Genomic DNA, 22,204 nt, shown 5'->3' with positions numbered 1-22,204 from the left:
CTATTCTGCTTCTCTGTCCCCCTGCCGAGAGGCTGATGAGCTGACTGTGCAGGGGGCTGATGGGGATACAGGAATGCTACCAGCAATGCTTGGGGCCCAGGAAGGAGGAGCTAGAGGGCAGGCCTGTAGTCCTAGGTGAGGGTCCACACTTAGGCCGGGGGCCAGAGAAGCTGGTTGCTGGAGAAGGGACTGAGCCTCTGAGGTACCCAGCCCCTGCAGTACAATATCTGAAACAGGCCCTGAAGGATTCTGCTGGGCCCCACCCCATCACACTCCCAGATCATGGACTCCCTCTCCCTGTTGTCTAAGCAGATGCCACAAGAGGTGGGAAGCGGCAGAGCCACCACTCACCAGGGTGCTGCATGCTGGCGGGCAGGGCAGGTGCCTCACTCCACTGGTCAGTACTGGAAACCGAACAGGAGCGCTGGTGCAGCCCCTGGGGGCGCAAGCCAGCCCAGGCTGAGCTGCTGTGGGGGCGCTCAGAATGCAGGGATGCACTGCTGGCCGAGTGGGGGGCACCTGGGGGAGGGGAAGGATCAGGCTGGGACGAGGGGCAGGTGGGGGCTGCATAGAGACAATGTACTAAACGAGTTGAGTTAACTCCAGCAAGACAATGACCAGAAAGGAGGGCCTGAGCTTCACTGGGTAGTGAGCCAGGCTCACTGGGGTGTGCCAAGGCCTCCTGCAGCCTGCATACCTGAAGGAGATGGCTTCTAACCTCCATATCCTCCTTTCTCCAAGAATATAAAGGACCACACTCATCACTGTGATTGGGAGCTGGGAAAGGCAGGGGCATGGGTGTGTGTGTGTCACATGAGGTCCTCCATATCTGAGGTCTCCTGGCCAAGGCTGAGTGCTGCAACCTGTCACTCCCCTCACTCACACCCCACTTAGGTCCTGCATCTAACATTCCAGTCGGCACGTCATTTGCTCTGCCTCAGCTTTGCTGCCATTCTGACGAGAAAGAAGTGTATCAGATTCAAGTAATTATGTCTAATTAGTATTAGTAATTATCCTGTTGGGCTGGAGAAAATTAATCTTTCGTTTCCCATCAGGGAAGAATGGCAGAGCCAAGGGGAATCCAGGGCTTGAGGAGTTCAAGGCTGGGCAGGCACAGCCCACCACAGGCCCAGCTTGAGGCCTTCTACAGAGCCTGGCAACAGCCGTAGGGCCTGTGTCACTTACAGGGCCTCGGAACCTAAGCTTCTTGCCCCTTCTTCAGTGTCCCCAAGACTCAGGGTGGTGACGAGGCCAGGAAGAAATGGCCCAAGGTCCGGCCTAGGACAGGTAGGACAAACCCAAATGGTTTCAGGCCTCCTGAGACGCTCCAGTGTGGAGATTCAAGTGGAAGCTGATGGTCTGGAGCCTCCCAAACTGGAAGAGGCAGGCAGAGGCGGGTAAAGGGAAATGGCTAACAGCAGGCCTTGTAGCCTGGTAGGCAAGCATGTGGATCCCGTTTCTGGATGTCTAAGGAAGCAGAGACCTGAAGCAGCTGCAAAAAGGAGGGAGGGAGGGAGGGAGGGAAGGAAGGGGAGGGAGGGAAGGAAGAGGAGGGAGGGAGGGAGGGAGGGAGGCCCTGCTGCACATGCTCTGAGGAGGCCCTGCAAGGCAGAGATGAGCTCGCTGTAGCCCCCCACAGTGACTGGGCATGGTAAGTGCTTGTAACACAAACATGGTACCCGGGCTTCAGCTCCCAGCCAGGTCTCAGGTCCTCCTGGTACTTCCAGCCCTCCCTAAACCTTGGAGGCTCCTTGCTTCTCCCAACTTCTTCCTAGTCCCTATGCCTCCTGGATTCCAAATAGGACCCCCTAATCCCTTGTCTGGACCAAAGGTATCATAGGCCCAACTTCTTCCCAAGCCCCCCACCCCAACCCTGAGGGAGGAAAGCGCTTTCCCTTTTCTTTGTTAATTCTCCCCTCATTACGCCTGCAATCCCACAATCAGTGTGCACTGTAATTGTCGAATTTGATGCTAATGATTAATGAATTAAACATGGAGCCATCAATTAGTCCTCCGAGGATAATTCTGCATAAAGCAGCGGATAATGTAATTACAGTAACAAAGATAATGAGATGTTAACATCGCCCGGTGAGCGGGAGACATGTGTGAGTGTGCATGAGGGTCGGTGTCAGCATGCGGCAGCGGGAACTCGTGCTTGGGAAGCGTCATCCATGTGTTTCTGTGTGTGGGTGCCGTAATTACAGGAGAGAGTTGCTGGGCTCCCTCCTGCACCCCACTGTGGCATCCTAGGTGGAGGCTAGGTGGGTGGGCCCAGGATGGGTGGGACAGGCCAGAGGCATCGTGCTTCTCCCACTTTTGGGGAGATGCCCCAGTTTTCCTCTCACTTACCCATCCTCAAGGAAAGGGCTGCTCTTCGGCCACCCTCCTGTGGTACCAAGAAAGCCCACGATGAGGCTGGCCAGTGAGACGCTGGGAGACAGCCTAGAGGCTCAGCACTAAGGACAGCATGTGAGCCATTCTTTTGCCAAGGCCAGGCTCTGCAGCTCACCCTATTCAGCAGGCTCTCAGCAAATTACCCTCAGGTGGACTACATCTTCCTTGACCTGCTTCCTTCCCACTGCCCACTAGAGCTCTCCCTGTACACACTTCAAGAGCTCCCCATTTCTGGCTCAGACGGCTCAAAGGAAGCAACAGGATTTATACACCTACAGAAGGGTTTTACAGACAGATTAGTTCACCTCTCAAAGTCTTTGTTTCCTCATGAAAACAGGACACTAATCTCCACAGCACTGCTGTGGCCCTGGTGCCTGCTTCAGAGACACCCACTGTAATGGTGCAGTCAGGTAATGATGATGTCAGGTTCCTCTTCCAGCTCTCCCCACACCTCCAGCCCACTCACAATGAACCAACCACAAGTAAGGTACGCTGCTCCAAACAAGGACCACCCTTAAAAGGGTGGTAGAGTATAGCTCAGTAGTAAAGTATTTGGCCTAGTGTGCACAAGGCCCTGGGTTCAAATCCCACCAGCATTTGTAGTGAACAATTCTTTATTGTTTGGGGTCTGTCCTGTCCATGCCATAGGACTCAGTATCCTTAGGCCCATCTATGTTCTCTCAGTGTCTATGACACCTTCCTATCATGTGACAAGAACTCCCTCCCTACCTCCTTACATCCTCACCTCCTTACCCTAGGCAAGGTGGCACATCTCAGGGGAAAATCTACATTACTATGAGTGTCCCGAGCAGCAGCTTCAGGGAAAGTTAGGACAGTTGAGAACACTGAGCCCTGCAGAAAGGTCCAGGAATCCAGGGCAGGTCTAGGAGCAGAGAGTGAGGGAGGGAGGAAAAGAGGTCCAGGGAAGGTGAACTCGGACCTGGGGACAGAGGCCCTTCCCTGAGACCACACTGTTACATGAAGAGGGACCAGAAGATGGCTTCGTGATTAAAAGCACATGCTGCTCTTCCAGAGGACCTGGGTTTGATTCCCAGTACCTACATCAAGTGATTCACAACTGCCTGTAACTCCAGCCCCAGGGGAATCTAGGTGCCTCTGGTTCCTAGGGACACTTACACTCATATTCGCATAAACATATACAAACACACCCATACCTGTGCACACAAAGCAAACACTCCCCCACACATAAAGAATACAGCCATAGAAATGCCGCCTAGACACAACTGTCAACTTATGGTCCCTGATTCTCCATTTCCTACGGGTGGACAGAGGACAGTTCTCCTGACTTCCTGAACCACTGGGTTTAGACCCAGTGCTTTCTGTGAGAGACCCTGCATCCACTACAGACCTAGGATTACCCAGGCAACTCTACCCCGCTGCTGTGGCAAGCTGAGTCGCTGGCCTACCTAGCTAAAATGGCAGGGAGGCAGTCCAAGGATCACTAGCTGCCCTCACACCCTGTCCCAAGGCTCCCAAGCCCCACTCGATAGCCAAGCTCCACTAGGTCTGCATACAGGACATGAGGATCTTCAAGTGTGACCTTGGCTGGTGAGCATGTCTGAAGCTCTGATATCTAGGCTGAGAAGCAGCCTGTCCTGCTACGCACATTCGCATCTACTCCCCCATTTCTAAAACTTCCCACACTCTCCATCACAGCGGCCTCCTCACCTGCGCCCCCACCCAGCTGTGTGTGACTCCGCTCCATGGCCAACCCATTGGCACGGGGACTGGTGCCTGGGGCTGTGGTGGGTGTGGCTCGGGGCAGGCGCTTTCCGGGCACTTTCACGGTTGTCCGTAGGAGGTCAATCTCCTTGCCATGGATGTTCTGCATGTAATCCTAGGGGTGCACAGACGACAGAAGATGCATTAGGCTCGGCTCTCCTCAGCAGCTTGTCTCCAGTACTATCTAGGCCTCTTCCCTCACTGCTAACTGGTGTGTGTGCCGATGGGGGGGCGGGGGCAAACGACACCACACACCTAATCTCAAAAAGCAGGTCTTTGAGGCCCAACCAAGTCTCCAAATCTGGATCACACCCAAATCTTCACAGGGCCTGGAGGGGTGGAGTTCAGCTAGGAAGACAGGATGAAGGGCTGATGAAGGAGCCCAGCGCTGAGGCTCAAGGCCATGGCTTAGGTGGCAGAGAAAGGCTGAGGGAGAGAGCACCCCTGTGGCTGAGGGCGGGCAACAAGGAACTGATTTAAGGACAGAGCAGTCCCAAGGTCCCACAATGCCCGTCACAAGCTGGCCCTGAGGAATAGTCAGCCCTTAGGATAGGCCGGGAAACTATTGTTGAAGTTTATAGGACGGTCTTTGATTTTTTTGATGGACTTGGGAGTGTAGCAACACACATCACGGATTTTCCACCAGTAAGACTTGTCATCAGACTCATCTGCCCATCCCTGCCTGAGTGTGTGTTATGCACAATACACCTACACTTCACTTATCAGTATATTTCAAATCCCAACCAGCTGAGTGAGGTGTTTCCAGGCTCAACTCACGGCAATCCTCCTGTCTCAGTCTCCAGAGTGTTCTTTGCCCTCTGCTGGAGATGAAGAAACTGAGGCTTAGAAATGTTAATCTGCCCAAGATCACAGTGGGTACTGGAGCTGGACCAAGCCCAGGTTTGCAGATTCCCAAGGCTGGGCTTCCCAGCTGACATGCTTAGCCTGCCTGCAAGCCATGGCCCCAGACTACAGAACCCTCTGTCTGTCCCTGTGGCTTCTGGTTAAAGCTGGACCTGGCCTGGAGCTTCCCACCTCTCTCTCCAGACTGCTTCGACTTCTATACCCTCATGTCCCTTGATAGTGCTAAGCTCTCCATACTGTATGACAAACTTCCTCCACTGGTGCTATACAACTTCCTGAGAGAAGAATCAGACATAAGATCAGATCCTCTCATTAAAGTTCGGGGATTCTTGCGCAAGCCCTTTGCCTACATTCAGCCCCTGAAGCCCAGGTGAGCTTGTAGCCACCGTGGTTTTCCATGGTGGGCACTGACGCTTTGCAGGCAGGCAGTCTTCAGGAAGAGCTGAACCCAGCCAAGAGCTGCTCCTCCACAGGTGCGTTCAGGGCGGAGCTTTGGTCCCTTTCACCGCTGGATCTTGACTCTTGTCTGTGACTTCCTGCTTCGTCCCTTCCTGTGACAAGGCCTGGCTGAGATTTTGTTCATCTTTTTTTGGATTCACAGAACAATCTACCAAGAAATCCAAGAAAATAGCCTCCAACCCAGAAGGACCCTGGCAATTCTGGCCTCCAGGTCTTACATCCACAGAGCTCCAGCTCGGGCCCCACCAGCACCTGACTACACCAGATGCCACACTCCGGGCAACCAACATGGGCCCTGAGCTCGGCTGGGAAGAGGCGCCAACAGGCCCCTCGCTGCTCCCTGCCAAGGACTGCCTCATCTGACCGTTCTCTGCCCCACTGGGCACTGTGGTTGGTCCTCTGGTCTTTATTTTCGTGTTCAGTATGTAACTTCATGTCTCAACCTTCCTCGCTACCTCCATTCCAGGCTTGGTTCTACATGTTCTCGAGTTCCTGTACGTACTGATCTCTGGTTCCTGCTCATCTTCACCTTCAGTCCTTATATACAACCACATCTCCCATCGTCTGCTCCAGACAACTGCCAACAGCTGGCTGGGCCAAAGGCCCAGCTGTAGCCCCTCTCCTGAGGGAGGGGCTTGGGTTGCTCCAGTTCACAAGGAGGTCACAGCAATTATAATAGTCTCCAGGCCCTGCTCAGGCTCTGAGATGCCCAAAGCTGGGATGTAGTGCGAGAAAACGACCCAAGGCCAAGAATAAGAGCTGCACAGAGGGACTCCATTTAGGGTCGAGGAGCCAGAAGCTGGCTAACAGAGAAAGGACCGCCCAACTTCTGCATCTGACTACACCAGGCAGGGTGACACCCTCAGAAGTTTGGGCTGAGTGTTGGGCTGCTTGACGCAGTCTGGGCTTGGAGGGCATGGTGAGGAGCCTGGAGGAGCAGCAGCAGGAACAGGGACCTCAGGCAGAGAGCAATAGCGTTTCCCTCCGTCAGCAGAACAGGGGAGCGTGGTGGCGGCAGCGGCTGCTCAGGAGAGCGGTCACCACGGCTGCCTTTATTACCCACCATCAAACAGCAATTTCTTCCCCAGCCTCCTCGCTAATTACCCAGCCAGCGTTCTCATCTCGTTTTATTACTGGAATTAACAACGAGTTCAGAGCGTGGAAAGCTATTAAGATGTGTGATTAAGCCACATTCAATTAGTTTCTACAAACAATTTAATTGATGTTGCAGATAGAATTAACAGAAGGTGATTGTGTGAATGGCTCCACGGCTGAGAACGGGGGAGGCTGTGGCAGGCTCTCTTGGGCCAGGCGAGAGGGCTCGGAGCTTGCGGCCTGCCCACCAACTCGGGCTCCACACGCCGGGCCCAGCCACCTCCACTAGTGGGAGAGTCCTAGACACTGTGGTCCTGGCTCTCAGGGGAGACCGGTCCCCTTCAGGAGAGACAGACAGGCCCAGTCCTGAGGGAGTCTCTGGTGACTAGAGGCCCTTGACCTTGCCCAAAAGGCCTTTCTTTCACTGTCAAGATTAAGATTCCAGCATCTCGGGGAGGGATCCGCGATTCTTGCAGGTTAGACTGCTAGGTCCCTGCTGTGCTAACTCACTCCTGGGTGAGAGGAAGGTGGCAACAGGAATGCAGGAGAGCAAGCAGCAGGAGAGGGCAGGTAAGCCAGGCCTCAGGCCAGGTGCAGAGGGAAGAGCCAACCCAGGAATGAACCGGCCCGAGGGCACAGCCTCACAGCTGCTGTGGCCAAGAGGAAGCTTTCTAGGGAACTAGCAGCTCTTTGATGAGAAGGCTACAAGGAAGGCCATGCTGACTGTCCATCAGTGCCTCCCGACATCCAATGGGAGAGACCAGCTGTTTGGCTGCCTGGCCCAGCCATGCCATCCAGGGTACAAGTCACCTCTTCCAGTTCACCCTGCAAGGGGGCCTAAGAGCAGGTCTGGAAGTTCCTAGCCGTACACAGTCCAAGTATGATGAGAAGGACCCCTGGGAAACTTGGATGTCCAGCCAGGTCTCTGGCAGCCTTTCCTGACTCACTCTCAGTTCTGACTTTTTTTAGCCAGTCTCAGAGGTAGGTGTTCTTGGCAAGCATTGGCAAATCTAAGTGATGTTGATGATGACGATGGATTCACATCGTGCCTCAATTACTAGCTGGGTGGCTTGAACGTGCCACAAACCTACCAAGCCACTACTTTCCAGCTGTGGCTGTAGAGATAATGTCCTTACTGCCTTCCCTCTTCTGGTTCCCAAACCAGAACCTAGCTTGATACAATTGACCCGTGTCCCCTCCCGCAAGGTTTCCATCCCTCTTCTTCACCCTGGCTCCCCTCACTTTCTAGTACAAGGAATAGCAGAAGGGATTAACCCCCGCCCCCCACACACACAGCCATAGTTGCACAAACAGAGAGACACTGTTGAGGATGCAGGCAGGAGGCAGCTGAGGCCACCCACACAGGAGGGAGGCAGGTGTCCTAGTCAGCTAGTTCTCAAGCTCCTTGGCCCAGATGTAAACATCCAGAGGACATATGCCAACCCGCCCGGTGGACGGAGGGTGAAACATGACACATGAGAGTTGGCAGGTGCTAGCATGCTTCTGGGCCTCAACACAGCCCAGTTCCTCCTGCAACTAGGGATGACCCACCCCTCAGCTCCCTTCTGTAGGGAACACCCTGAGTCTACTGTCTGTCTAGCACATATTCCTCCAGCCCTGCCCAGGTCCAGGGCTCCATGGCCTAAAATGCCTTTTAGCTCTGTGGCCAGTACCACCTGAATTAGCCAACTACTTCCTACTGTCTTCTGAGGGCTGGGAGAAGCAGGGTGGGTCAAAGTGACAAGACAGTCTGCTGTAGGAAATGGATGTGGGCCCCTCACCTCTCAAGGACCACTACTGCCTGGCATTCTGGCACGGGAACTAAGAGGATTAACTGAACCAATGTTTCCTGAGCTAAGGAGAAAGGCCAGTACCCCAAGGAATCAGAAGGGGCATCCCAGGCTGCAAACTGCCCTGAATGGAAACCTCCCAAGGCTGCTCTGCCCAGTCCTATATCCACACCAGGTCTCTTTCTCTGGAGGGTTTCAGGGTAGGCCTCTTAGGACCAGGTAATGGCCAGAAAATGCAAACCCTGGAACCTGTCGGGCAGGGCCTCCCTGACGTCGTCTGCAGATTTGAAGATGGGTGAGGGACCCTCTGAGGCAAGCCCAGAGCCTCTGGGCGGGGGCTGAGGGGAGGTGGGGCTGGCCCACGTGCTGTGCTCGAGGGGCTTCACGGGAGAACTCATTAGCCCCACAGTGGGGTGGTGACAGAGATGGATTCTGGTGACAGCTGTGTGCTGGAGCCACGCAGTGAGGGAAGAGAAGGAAGGAGGGTAGGGGAGAGCTGCCACGGGGGCCACATCATGATCATCCGAACACCCATGCCCCCACTGCTGAGCCACGGCCATGTGTTCTCCAGACCCTTCTACTCCTCCTAGACCAAACTCAACAGCCTGGCTCAGCCATCATCCCTGGGCCAGGAGCCTAGTGCTCCTCATTGCCATGGTCAGCTTGTTTGGCAATATCCACCTGGCCACAGAAGTTCTACAGTTACATGGGACACTGAGCCCGGCTGGCAAAGGAGGGTTAAGCTAGCCGCAATAGCCCAGCAGCACCAGTTTAGCAGAGCTGGTGGAGAGCTTGCTTTACAGGAAAAGCAAAACCTGGGTCCCGTGCTCTTCCCAAACCGCTGAAGTATGTGATTTATTCTCAAAGGAAACACCATGAGATCACCAGAGGCTCTTGTACTGTCTCGTTCCCTCATCCCCACCCCTTCCCCTAGACTCACGTGCAGGCTGGGATGGTAAGTAAGCAACCCGTTGTCACAGAGCGTCACATACTTCTTCTTCCACTCCTTGTTCAAGGACTTGCCACTCCTTTTCAGCAGGATCCCCTAAGAACAGAGGTACAATTACGGACCAGGAGTCAGCCTGTGGAACACTGTGTCTTAAGGTCAGGGTTCAGACCAGAAACCAGCCCTAAAGTCTCTGACTTCTGTTGCCTGGGACCTGATTAGAGGCCAGGAGCCAGCCTAGCACAGGAAGGTCATGATGTGATTAAGTAACTCAATGCCCACCCTGTTTTCTGCTGAAAACACTGCATCTGAGCACACGGGTCGAAGACCTGCAGGCGCTGTCCTAGGAAGAGCAGGGGCCATTTCTCCACAGGCATGGCTTTCACTGGCCAGCCAGTGGGAAGCAGTTTGAACCACCGTTAATCTAGAAGGCTCTGTAAGAGAGAAGGATGGCTACAGAAACTCTGGTCTTCTACTACATGAGGGAGCTCCAATATAGGACAGAAACATGTCCTAACTGTCCCAACAATGCCACAGACCCGAAGTCCAAGCCTCCCATCTCAGCCACCAAACATCCTGAGTAAGTCAGTGAGGTATCCTTGCCCCCAGTACAGGGGGTTTGATTTGGAAGCTCTCTACCACCAAGCTATATCCCCAGTTTTCTTTTTATAGCAGGCTCTGACTAAATTGCCTAGACTGGCTTCAAAAATCACTCTACAGCCCAGGAGAGCCCAGAACTGATTATCCTCCTGCATCAGCCTCCTGAATAGCTGGGATTACAAGCCTATACCACAAGGGCTGGCATGATATGCTCTTCAAATGTGCAGGGACAAGAGCAAGGCCCAGGAGACAGGGACATCTGTGTGGGTCACGTTTGCTAATAACTCTCGGCACCCAGCATGCATCACAGACACTCAGAAGTCCGTTGGGAGAACTGGGGGGAAGAAGCACCCGCCTCCCATGGCTGTGCTGTGTGGCTGTACAGAGAAGAAGACAGGACACAGAACCTGATGGGTAACACCCATCCACAGCACCCTGGGAGAAACCTACTGCATAGGAAAACAGCTGGGATCAGAGGCACCACAGATGGACACCAGGTGGCTGGTCCCTCAAAGCTGCCAACAGTACAGGTAGGAAGAGGCATGTGGTTAGATTCCCAGACTGGGATTTGGTGGGAGGAGTTATGACAGACATTTCTGGCACAACAGGAAGGGTATATCCTGGGCTCCCTGTGGGGACAAGGGTGATCATGCACATATGTGGAGGCAAACAGTGGGCCCTGCCCTCAGCTAGCCAGTAAAACAACCATGGAGGAATGCCAAAGAGCAGGCCAAGTATCAGATTCAGCCACACCCTCCCCTCTGAGTTCTACTTGATCTAGCGGATGAGATTAGAACATGTAATTAAGGGGTGAGGATGGTGGCACATGCCTGTAGCCCCAGGGCTTGGGAGGTTGGGGCAGGGGGCCAGTAAGGGGCCAGCCAGCCTGGATTCCATGGAAGGGGATTTAGGATTTACAAGTGTTCTCACCCTCGGCCACTAGGGGGCGAACTGGAAGTTGAGGAAGAGTGCTCAACCAGGGATGCCGGAACAGCTGTCGTTCCCGGCTCCTACTTTTCTCACATCCTTGGTAACTCCCCTCCTTCCCCTCCTGCCCAAGAGACAAATGTCACTACAGGAGATGCAATGGTACTCGCAACATCAGGACATTCCCCTGATGGTGAGACCCTACCCTCAGACGGAACTTCTGAAGACAGCCTGGGATAATTTTTAAAAGCCTTCAGTTCCCCAGGCACATGGTCTGTGAAGGGACCTAGAAGACTGCCTGGTGCCTGCCTGTGGCTGTCGTGTCCCTGCCATAGGCCAGAGGTAGAAGCAGAGGACAGCCAAGTTACTCCCTCTCCCTGACCCATAGCAACGGGCAAGCAGCCTCTGAGGACAGCCAGCCATCAGGAAAGCAGAGGGGAGGAAGCCATCCCCTGGGAGACCTTGGGGGACACAACTTTCTTGATGTTGGGGCATCACAGGGCTCTCCTCTCACTCAGCCTCTCACCCCTGAACCCTGCACTCGGTCACTAGTTGTGGCCCACTGCCTCTAAGCCCCAGGCCCAGCTCCCCTCCCTGCCACCAGCTGGCTAGGAACATCCAAATACCACAACAGCTCTGAGCCTGTCTGGGTCAGAGCGGCCTTAAGAGCTCCGACCTACCCAGGTCCTCCTGCACCTGGCGAGGAGGTCAGCAGACCGACTGCTGCGGAGCCGAGACCCTTTCCGCCCACCCGAAGACCCCGCTCCCTTCCGCTTAATGAGGCTCGTTAGCCAAGGACGTGGGCGTGGCGCCCAGGGCTCGCCCACAGGCTAGAGGGCGGTGGAGCGACCCCGGCCCCCACCTTCCACCCAGTATTGCTGCCCCCACCCTCCAGCCCAGGTTCCAAGAGGGAGAGAAGCTGCGGGGTTCCCGCTCCCTCCCTGGCCGGCCGGCTGCGCACCACGGAGCAGGAAGCAATCTGGGGCGGAATGGGAGCGGTGCGGAGGCGACAGCCCCCAGAGGACCCGTTCCCGCCGCCGCCTCCCTCCCAGCTCCGCCAGCCGACTTAATTGCGGAGTCCGGATTGATTGGGAATGCAAATGGCAACTGAAATGCAATCTCCACTCCCAGCAGGAGCTAGGGGGAGGGGAAGAAGCCGAAATGGGGAGCACGGGACAGGAGGGCGGGGAAGGGGAGGGGCCATGGATGTGGCGGGGTGAGACCTGACCAGCCCGTGGGGACATCAGAATACACCCAGGAGGGACGCAAGGGTGCATCTGAGGGGAGCTTTGGTCCCCCGCCCTCGTGGGCGGGGCCTCCATAACGGGCAGCCTCCCCTTCCTTCCCCTCTCCCCTGCAGGTAGACACAGAGACTCAGGACCTCATCTCCAGCACAAAAGACAGACACCAGGCCAGACAGCTACTAGGGCCTCAGTGCAGGAGGGGCCTTTCCAAGAAGCTCAGAGAAAGTAACACCTAAGTGACCACCTGACTTCCAGGCTGCAAGTTGACAGGACCCTCTCCCCACTCCACGTCTGCATGTGGGGGACTCGGAGAACAATCTAGCCTCCAGCTACTGCAACTCCCAGACAGGAAATGGAGTGGGAGCTGAGGCAAGGAGTGTTCTCCTTCACTCTTCCGATGTGTTTGGGTGTGCATGATAACACCACCCTCTGAAAGCGCCTACCACCCCACCCTCCCACTTCCACACGGCAGGTGACTAGGCTGCATCCACAGTGCTCCAGCAACAGAAGGCCCTGGACTCCTGGGATGCAGACATAAACGGTCCTGTCAGGGTTCTGTGGACACAGGAACACACTGGCATCCTGAGGGACAGGAAGAAGGGGACCCTCACTGCTGCCACTCTGGGCCCCCAGCCTTTTCAGTGACTCCCTCCCACAAGACTGACCCAACTGGACCGGTCCCTGCCAGACATAAATTCTGTCGACAGAGAGGAAGGAGAGAGGAGAAAGAAGAGCATGGGCCAGGTGGCTCCCTGCCTCATTCTCTGGGCCCTTATAAGCCTCCTGGGATGCTCTCTAAACACACCTTCACAGATCATCAGAACCCCCTCCCCCAGCTTAACACATGATGCAGACACAGGGACTGGCCCGCCCCAATCAATAGCTCACACTGCCAAGGGACCCACAAGTCCCTGGAAGGGTTAAACGTGCCTACAGGCCCTGGCCAAATTCAGCTCTAGCGCTCTGGCCACACCAACCTCTTCTGGGGTCAAAACCTGGCAACATGTCCCTCCGCAGCCACCAGATACTCAGAAGATCTGTACCACACCAGGACCAAGGAGGGTCCATCTGGCACACTCCGAGCAGATGCCCGCTCATTCAAATGTCACCCCCTGCACTCAGCAGCGCTGGGAAGAGCTCCTATGCAGCACATGTACTACCCCCTTCATCAGTCCACGCCTTTTCCGGCACAGGCGCCCCCATTAGGCCTGGATGACCTAGTGCTCTCAGGGAATGAGTGACTCAGAAGGGAGCTGCTGGAGAGATGGGAAGTGACAGCCCTGCTATATGTTTTCTTCAGAAGACAGTACAGAAACCCACGCGCTTTCTGGGTAAATACATCTCACCCCTCGTCAAACAAGTTTCCATTTACACCGAGGATAAGTGACCACGGAATGCCCAGCCCTAAACGAGACATCTATAACACAAGCCCCACATTTAACGCTCAGGGAGTATGACAGAGGAGGGCAGAAAGTCTTTCTAAGAACCAGATGACCAAGACAGTGTCTTCTGGACATGACAGAGGTGCTGCTGAGGGAGGAGAACCAGTTTTCTTCAGGAAGAACTCCCACAGGCTGCCTATGCCTAAGCAGTCCGTGCGCCTTCAGCCCATGTACGTATAGGCAACAGTAACTTGAGTCAGTAGATGAGAAAAGGGACAAGAGATGCTCACAATGGTAAAACGGTACCAGTGGGTCCCGGATGGAAGCGTCCCTCAGTACTGCCTCTAACTCATGCTCCTTTTTGTGTGCCTTGTGTTTTTAAGACAAGGTCATGCTATGTAGCTGAGACTGCCCCCAGACCCCTTACACCACCCAAGCTGGCCTCCTGCCTTTGCCTCCCAAGTCCTGGGGTTACAGACATGTGCCACCATGCCCAACCCCTTATGTTACTGCCCTCTTTTCCTTAGTCCAGGGTCCAGGAGGCCCCCTCCTCTCCAGGTCGGACCAAAGAACCATCAGGTTTGGAAGCCAACTGAGGGCGGCAAGTGGCTCTCTGCTGCCCTCTGGTGGTGATGAGGAGGGAAGACAGCTGTCTAGGGACCAGATTGTCGTACCTCAAGCTTCAGACCCAAATCACCTGTCCCTTGGTACAAAGGTAGGCCAGGGAGGGAGGGAGGCCCCGGGGAGACACACATCCTGGGCCAAGAGGAGACAGAGTGCTGACCTGCTTGATGGGGATGGCCCGGCCGCTACCAATGCTGTCTACTCTGCACTCAGCAGCCTTCTTCTCCCGGTCCAGGTCAGCACCTTTTCGAGACTGAAAGAGAAAAGAGGTGGAGTGTTAGAGGTCTGAGGCCTTTCGGTAGAGAACAGCCCGCCTGCAGTTCCCCATCATCCCATATTCCCCCCTCTCCTGGGCAGCCCTAGCTCTGGGTCGGGCCTGGGCGGCGGGTCGGGAAGGAACCGAGACACGAGTATTCCAATGGGTTTATTCTTACACACGGCACCATACAGAGCAGCACAGGTCACTGAGCCGGGCCCGCCCCTCCCAAAGAGCAAGGACATGAAATACGGAGGGAGGGCGCATTTGAGTACGCAGCCCAGGGGCTGGAGTAAGTGAAGGGAGGGGCGAGGAGAGGTGGCCCGCTGGGGCTGAGGGCTGGCCAGGAGCACAGGGCACGACAACCAGGGAGAGCAAAGTCCGGAAGTGAGCGGGCAGGTGCTCGTTTGCGGCACAGACACATGGCACCGAGCGCGTCGGTGTGGCCCGAGGGCACAGTGGATGGAGAGAGAGAGGAGAGAGGCCAGAAGAGGCCCTACGCCCTGCCAAGCTCCTGGGGCAGAGTCCACCCAAATGCGGATCCTAGGAAACAGGGGAAGGGGCCAAAAAGAGGGGGAAGGCAAGCGCGGTGGCGGCGGCGGCTTCCGGAGCAGGAGCAGGAACGGCAGAAGTCCATGCAGGAAGGAGCAGAGGAGGGGAGGGGCAGGAAAGCTCCCCCCAGGAGCAGCTGGGCCAGCGGGCTTGAGTGCCCCCGCCCCTCTGGGCCTCGTCGCTCTGGCCGGCCGGCGTGGGCCGAGCTCCCTTCTTCTCCAGTCAGCGAGCCTGGCAGCCTGGCGCAGCGTCCAGCCGGGCCTGGTCCCCCGGCAGCCCCCAGCGCGGGCTCCGGCGTTCCTAGCCTTCCCTGGGGGTGGGGTTAGTTACAAAGGTTCCTGTGGGTCTCTGGAGCGGGGAGCTCGGCGGCCGCTTCTCATCTGAGAGCAGTCCCAGGGCCCGGCCCGCCTCCGGCCCGCACAGGGGGAATGTCCAGAGGTGCTGTGTGTCACCCCCTGGTCTTCTAATTTGGAAGGAGTTGGAAAGGCCTTTTTGTTGATGAAAAGTTGGAAACAGTGGCACATATCTGCAAATATCGAAAGAATAAAGATTTTGGCAAGTTATACTTAAGCCCCGCAAAAGTTGGTCAGCACTGGTGAGGGCAGAGACCCAGGCGCCTGGGGAGAGGCGGCGGCAGCGGGATGAAGAGGAGGAGGAGGAGGATTGGAGGAGGAGGAGGAGGAGGAGGAGGAGGAGGAGGAGGTTGGAAAAGGAAAGGAGGAGGAGGAGGCCGCCAACTGCTGGGCATTTGTGGCCCAGCAGTCCATGTCAGCAGGGGATGTTCACCACTCTGCTGCCCGGGCCCCATCCCTCCTATTTTCCCTGGTTGCCAGAAGCCAAGGCACAGGGTCCGGACAAAGGAACGCAACTGCAATGTGTGAGAAAGCCCAGCAGGGGGAGCACGAGGAACTGGGCAAAATTTCTAAAGATTAAATTGCTGCCCAGCAGCTCCACAGACAACACCTGCCTCCAGACCCCTCCGGGGCTAAAGCCCTCTGCCCCTTTGGCCCCAGGAGGAGGAAGGAGGATGGGACTGTTGTCATTGGGTCTCCAGACTGAATTGCTGGTCAGGATGAGTGTGATGAGCCCTACCCCCAGCCAGGCTGGTAAGCCAAGGGGCTGCCAACAACCAGAAAACCCCAGGAGCCCAGAGTGGCACCTCCCCATGAAGGATGGGAATTGGAACCAGGGCAAGAGTGGCAACAAATGAATACATGGAGTCATGAAGGGGAGTCTGGGGACATCACAACCATGCCCAGCGAGAAGTCACCAGTCACAGAACAGGCGGCACACAACAGGACCTCCTGGAGCAGGTGTAACTCCTCCAGGAAGGATGAAGGCAGGGTGGCCCCAACAGCAACGATGGGGTGAATTCCCAAGATACACCCATAGAGCTGAACATGCCTTGAGGCTGTCTCAGGGACAATGGCGCAAGTGAGGTCACCATGGAAACGATGGAAAGAAAAAATAAGGTTGCCACTGTGAAGATGGAGAAAATGGAAGGGCCTGGAGGGAAGGAAGGCCGTGCTCGAAGCAGCAAGGGGTGTGGTGGTGCAAGGCAGCACAGTTGAGGCAGGCAGGCAGCAGAGTACACATGGAGGGAGCCCGAAGGTACTGTGGCGAGGAGGCCAAGCAGGGAGGCAGGGATGCCCTGACGTTGAACCAGCCAGTGGGGGAAGATGGGAGGATGTTAAGAATGGAATCAAGGCAGTGGATGATTGAGACACAATGTTGATGTTGGGGACTGGGCTGTGGAGGGTGCCCATGGTGTCACTGGGACACAGGCACCCAAGGGCTTTATAGCAGCAGTAGCGGCAGCAGGTGTGGACATGAGCAGGCAGCCACCAAGACTCTGCATATCTCCATGGATGGAACAGAACAGAAAGGAGAAGCTGTGGGTCTGCAGTGTTGGAGCTGTGTAAGCACAGCGTGCCCCAACAACAGCAGCAGTAGCCAGCAGAAAGAGGCCAGTGAGCGCGCACACCAGGAGCCAGCAGACAGAGGGATGCAGGGCAGCGGTATGTCAAGCAGGTGGATGTGAGAATGGAGGACAGAGGCCCAGGGGCACTGGCTCTGTCTGGGCAGGGTCCAGAAAGTCTAGCCTGGCCAGCTGGATACAGGCCCAGGCCAAGAGCCAAGCCCTGGCTCTCGGAAAGAGGTGTGGAGTGATGCAGAGGGCGGGCCGCTCACCCACCTTTTGTCTGCCCACAGCTCCTGGAACAGTCCAGCCAGAGCCCCACAGAAGGGCCACAGCCAGGGCAGGGTGGGGCACGGTGTGTAAAAACTGGGATGGGGAGTGGTAAGTTCAGGGGCCATAAGAGCTGAGGGGTCGGCCCTGAGCAGGGAGGCTCCGTGGAGCCTGGGTAGGGGCGTGAGGTTGTGGGGAAGGACAAGGAGCTCACAAGGAGACAGGACAAACCTGAGCGGGAGGCACGAGGCAGCGTGGTGAAGCCCAGGAAAAGATGGCTAAGCCTTTGTTAAACCAATCACAGCGGTGGGTGGGAAGCATGAATGTTCCCCTCGGCAGTGGGGTAACGGAAAAAGAGCCGGAAGGCGGACTGGGAGGCCTGGCTGGGACTCTAGCTCGGCCAGCTAACCCTCTGTGTCGCCTTGGGCAAACAGCCTTCCGGCCTCCGGTTCATTAGCTGTTGAATCAAACAGGGTCAGGGAAGTTAGGCCACGAGTTCAAAGATCCCTTCAAGCTGATACAGAAACTCTAGGGTTTGGGAGGGAGGCTTCAGGGGGTGAGCATGTGCACAGGGGGGAGGGTCTGAGGGAAGCCCCTCCTGGGCCCAGAGGGATGGCCTGGAAGATGCTGCCGGTCCACTGAGGGACCGCTAGGAGCCCTGTGTGTCTAAGTGTGAGAGAGACTGCATCCTCTTGACCTGGGGCTGCCTGCCCTCCTGCTCGGGAGCTCGGCGCAGCCCTGCCTGCGCAGTGATGGCAGCTGGGCAGGGAGGAGGACGGGCACGTACCGTGAAGATGTTGGAGCGCCTCTTGGACTGCTTGCGGATGGGCGTGGGGGTGGAGGAGGCAGCGATGGTCTCGATGCGCAACTCCCGCTGGCTGATGCTGGGGGTGGAGGGCACTGAGGAGGAGTAGTCACTGAAGGCGCTGCCGCCGCCGCCATTCGTGGCCTAAGAATAGAGAGGGCTGCTGAGAGTGACTTGGGCGGTGGGGGCAGCACAAGAGGCGGCAGAGGGGCCCCTGGCTCCTAAAGGTAGTACTGAGGGGAGCTGGCATGTCCTGGAGGCCAACAGAGTCCAACTGCCAGCTGCCATGAGGAACCTGACATCTTTGTTCTGGGGCTCTGGAAGGGATTGGATGGGGTGCTTCTGTGCCAACCTGAGAACCAGATCAGGGGCACAAACTAACATTCCAAAATCGGGGACATAGCCAAGAAAGTGAACAGGCAGTGGCATCATAGTTTGCAGGTGGTCTGGGACAAGAAAGTAGGTCACCATTTCTGAATCCGCAAAATCAGGGGCAGAAGGGCCGAGGGGGCTGGGTTCCCTGGGTTGGGGCTGGGCTCAGGGTGTTGGGCAGTCTCAGGTTTGCTTTGACAAAGTGATGGCATAGAATAAATAGCATCAGGAAAGCATCAGGACCAGTCTGAGGTATAGTGCAGAACAGAGCAAGGGCCGCCACACACAGTAAGCTGCAGGTGGGGAATGGAGGAGGAGGAGGAGAAAGAGAAAGCCAGCAATGTTTATAGGATGGAGACAGCACACAGAAGTGTCTTCCCAGGACCAGAGAGATGGTGCGTGGAAATCAGGCCTCACTAGAGTGCCAGGCCCCATCTCCAATACTAAACGGACCAAGGCACTGCAATGTACCCCTAAGGGTAGGCCCACGGCAAAGGGGCAGGGTGTGACCTTGGCCTTGTTGGTAGAGGGTAGGTGTACCACATAAAGATATAAAGACATTCTTCTCTGCCCCCTCCCCCTCCCTCCTCCCTCCTCTTTTCATTGAGGAATGGTGTTAAGAACCCTTGTGCCATCTCACAAGTCCTAAGAAGAAGGGTCCTGGCACTGTAGCCAAGCTGTCATTAGAAAACATAGTGGCTGATCACTGTGGATGACTCTGGGCTTGCAGCAAAGGGCGGCGAGGCAGAGCAGGAAGGGTATGCAGCTATGGAACCAAGCATTGGTCTACATGTCAAGTGTCAGACACCAACCCTGTAACAGGCCCAGACACAGACAAGTGTTCAAATGATATGATAGGACATGCAATGGCAGTTACAATCTGCACATTCCGAGTGAAGCTAAAATCCAAGCACCCTCATGAGGATGTGCTGCTCTTCCAATATAAAAACACTGCCACAGGGCACAGAGGGCCAGTTTTAGTGCCCAATAGGCTTGGGGCTGTCAGCCACTTCCTCCTCTCTGGGAAGAAGGTATTGTACCTGCAACCAAGTGCAAGTGTTTGTCCATTAGAGAAGACAGGGTCAGGCCTGCCTTAAAGGGGAGTGGTGAGCACACCAGAACTTTCTTTCCTTTCTGTGCCTCTACGTAAGGTTTCCTTAAGCAGTAGCTTAGGAGACCATTTAAATGGAGTTCATTAGAGCATGTGTTTGTGATGTCTTAGCTAAAATAGTTGGGGCAGGAAAAGACAGTGGAGTGAATAGCACAGAGACTGGGACAGAGGGCAGTCACCACAGAAAAAGGCCAGACCAGGGCCAACCATGCAGACTACACAGAACTGGAGCCACAAGCAAGGTTACAAGTTTAGAGAGATGGGCAAGGGTGAGCATGAGGCAGAGGTGCTGAGAAACAGACAAACAAGGCCAAGGAGTACAGGGAGGTGACCGCACCTGATTGATATGTACAGCCGGGATAGAGGCAGCAGACACGGCCGAGTGGCTGGGTGAGTTGGGCAGGGACTTGCAGGGCCCAATGGCCAGCTGCTGCTTCTTCCGCAAGGCTACCACTTTCTGGGCCACTGCAGGGAACAGCAAAGTCAATTCTACTTGCTGGAGAGAGGAGTGGAAAGCCCAGCTTGGCAGCTCCCCAAATACACATGGCATTAATTACTTGCCACAAAGCCACCCCACACCCAGCTCTGGGTCCTGAGTTACCATCCTGGAAGACTCGTTCCACATTGAGCCCATAGGTTGCACACGTTTCATAGTAGGTGCAGCGCTTCAGGTCTGTGGACAGCTTGCGGGCCCTGCTGTCGTCAATGACCCGGGGATTGGCGGCACTGATGGCATCTGTCGGAAGATGGGGGATCACTCAGCTGGCTGAGAAGCAATAGAGGGTTATGCACTGGTGGGCAGGTGGAGGCCCAGTGGGGTGCACAGAGCATGGAGAACTCAGGTGCCTGGACCTTGATTCATTCTACTAATGCCTTTTTGAATAAAAACAAACCAATGACTTAATTACTCATTCAATGGAAACAAATGTGGGTAGAACCCAGTGTCATAGCACATGCCTATAATCCAAGATTTGGGAAGCTAAGACAAAAGAACCACAAATTTAAGGTCGGCCTGGGCTACAGAGACCTTATTTCATAAATAAATAATAACAGTGAAAACTATGGACATAATAATCATAGATTTCCAGAGAAAACCAAATGAAAGACCATGGGTTTCAGGCCCCATGGTAGTTAAGAGCCTGTCACTGCTCAGCTGGGGGTGTCAAGGCCTGTTTATGGAGACTTCAATGGTCCACCACCATACCCTGCCATACAGCATGCCCTGCCTCACCCTGTGTGCCCACCAGCACCATGGGCACCTCGCTGGCATTCCGGAAGCTGCAGAGGCGCAGGAAGTAGTTGTACACCGTCTGGAAGCTGATCTCATCCTCCAGGCTGAACACAAACACCACTGCATCCACCCAGGCAGCAAACTGGGAAGACAGGCAGAGTGAGCACCCACTGGCCCTGCTGAACTTGGGCACTAGGCAGGCATGTCAAAAGGAGCATCACCTGGAGCTCAGGGGGGCCTCCTTCATCTCGGATCAGCAGCAGGTAACTCTGGCCATCCACCACAATCTCCTTTTTAAATCGACCTCCTAGGACAGAACAGAGGTCAGGACCAAATGTGTGAAGAAGGGAAGACACGGGTGCGTGTGTGCCTGTGCGGAAGCCCTGGGTTCCCGGGGAGACGGGAACAGGATGGGCCAGGAGAGGTGTAAGCTCTACATAGACACAACGGTGGAGGAACAGGCAACCTATGGCCAGCCTCCAGGACAGCCTAGTCTATGACGCTCACCTTCAGGGGACTCTTCCTGGACGTAGGTCCCTGTCAGATATCGGTGCACCAAGGCTGATTTCCCACTAGACAGGTTTCCCACTATGCCCTGCAGAAGTGGAATGGGTAAATCGGTGGTCAGAAGGCACAAGGAAAAGGTAAGACTGATGCTTAAGAGTAAGGAAGGACCGTGCAGGCTGGAAAGGTAGAAAGAGGCCCAGAAAACACCAGGGGAGAGAGGGAGGGAGGGAGGGAGGGAGGGAGGGAGGGAGGGAGGGAACAGATGAAAGAATGGCAGCAGGAGAACCAATGTCCAGACCCACAACCTAAATAACACTTGGCCCACCCAGCCACAGGGCCTCTGGGCCTCCCATGGGCCCACTCACCACTTTAAGCTCCGGCACAGACCGGCTCAGGGTCCACTCCTGGCTGTTCACAAATGAGTCTGCAAAGACAGAGCAGTTCCATCAGGGCCACAGTGGTCCACACACACCTGCCCTAACCTCCACCACTACCACCTACAATACCCATCTGTCAGTCAAGGCCAGAGGAGATTACTGCCCTCCATGGGACCTTGACCCTCACCCTATCTCCCCAGGGAACAGAGCAAAGACAGTGTTCAGGGCAGGTCTGGGAGCAGAAGCTCATCCTGCCTGGACTAGGCTATTGCCCTTCCTTGGCTTCTTCATGGTCCATCAGGAGCATAGATTCCACATGAGCTCACCTGGCCTGGTGCCTGGATGCCTCTCACCCAGGTGAGAGGCTACTCTACCAGGTCTCAGACCAGACCCAAAATAGGTAGAGCCCTGGCATGGGGGCCAGTCTCCTTCCTGCGAGTAGGAACAGCTCACCCTTGGCAGGGTGGGGCCACCTACCACATTCCTGAGCCAGGGTAAAGAGGGAGGAGCCTCACCTGGCCCAGTACTGTAAAGGCAGGTCCTGCCAGGGCTTCTCCCCAGCCCCTCTGCAGGAGACCAGCCCCCAGGCTCCCTCTCATTAGACCACACCCAGCACCACTGGCCCCCTAGACTAACAAGGTCCTCGGGAAGGAAAGCCTCTTGCTACTCAGTACCCCCGACCTGACAGCCAGTGCTCATTTAATTCCCCAGCAAGTCCAGAGGGCCTGGCCTGGGCT

At 55.7% G+C, this 22,204-nt stretch overlaps 1 protein-coding gene across 5 annotated transcripts in view; it reads right to left on the bottom strand.

The window, feature by feature from the left end:
* Positions 1 to 22,204, bottom strand: part of Agap3 (ArfGAP with GTPase domain, ankyrin repeat and PH domain 3) — a 28,857-nt gene that overhangs the window by 5,248 nt on the left and 1,405 nt on the right. The window contains exons 1-11 of one of the 5 annotated variants that reach the window (XM_036180395.1): positions 21,456 to 21,970; positions 21,091 to 21,178; positions 20,805 to 20,890; positions 20,584 to 20,725; positions 19,954 to 20,088; positions 19,690 to 19,817; positions 17,852 to 18,013; positions 14,229 to 14,321; positions 9,286 to 9,390; positions 4,084 to 4,252; positions 352 to 519 (exon numbers count right to left, since the gene is read on the bottom strand). In XM_036180395.1, coding sequence (XP_036036288.1) covers positions 352 to 519; positions 4,084 to 4,252; positions 9,286 to 9,390; positions 14,229 to 14,321; positions 17,852 to 18,013; positions 19,690 to 19,817; positions 19,954 to 20,088; positions 20,584 to 20,605 — 982 coding nt within the window. In that variant the 5' untranslated portion in view covers positions 20,606 to 20,725; positions 20,805 to 20,890; positions 21,091 to 21,178; positions 21,456 to 21,970. Of the gene's footprint in view, positions 1 to 351; positions 520 to 4,083; positions 4,253 to 9,285; positions 9,391 to 14,228; positions 14,322 to 14,479; positions 15,403 to 17,295; positions 17,456 to 17,851; positions 18,014 to 19,689; positions 19,818 to 19,953; positions 20,089 to 20,583; positions 20,726 to 20,804; positions 20,891 to 21,090; positions 21,179 to 21,455; positions 21,971 to 22,204 lie in introns of those variants that run through there. The other 4 variants (XM_036180396.1, XM_036180397.1, XM_036180398.1 and 1 more) reach the window with 4 other exon arrangements.

This window comes from Onychomys torridus, chromosome 3 (genome assembly GCF_903995425.1).
Source record: "Onychomys torridus chromosome 3, mOncTor1.1, whole genome shotgun sequence".
Lineage (NCBI taxonomy): Eukaryota > Metazoa > Chordata > Mammalia > Rodentia > Cricetidae > Onychomys > Onychomys torridus.
The sequence above is the reverse complement of the archived record's forward strand: the minus strand, read 5'-3'. Positions and strand labels throughout refer to the sequence as shown.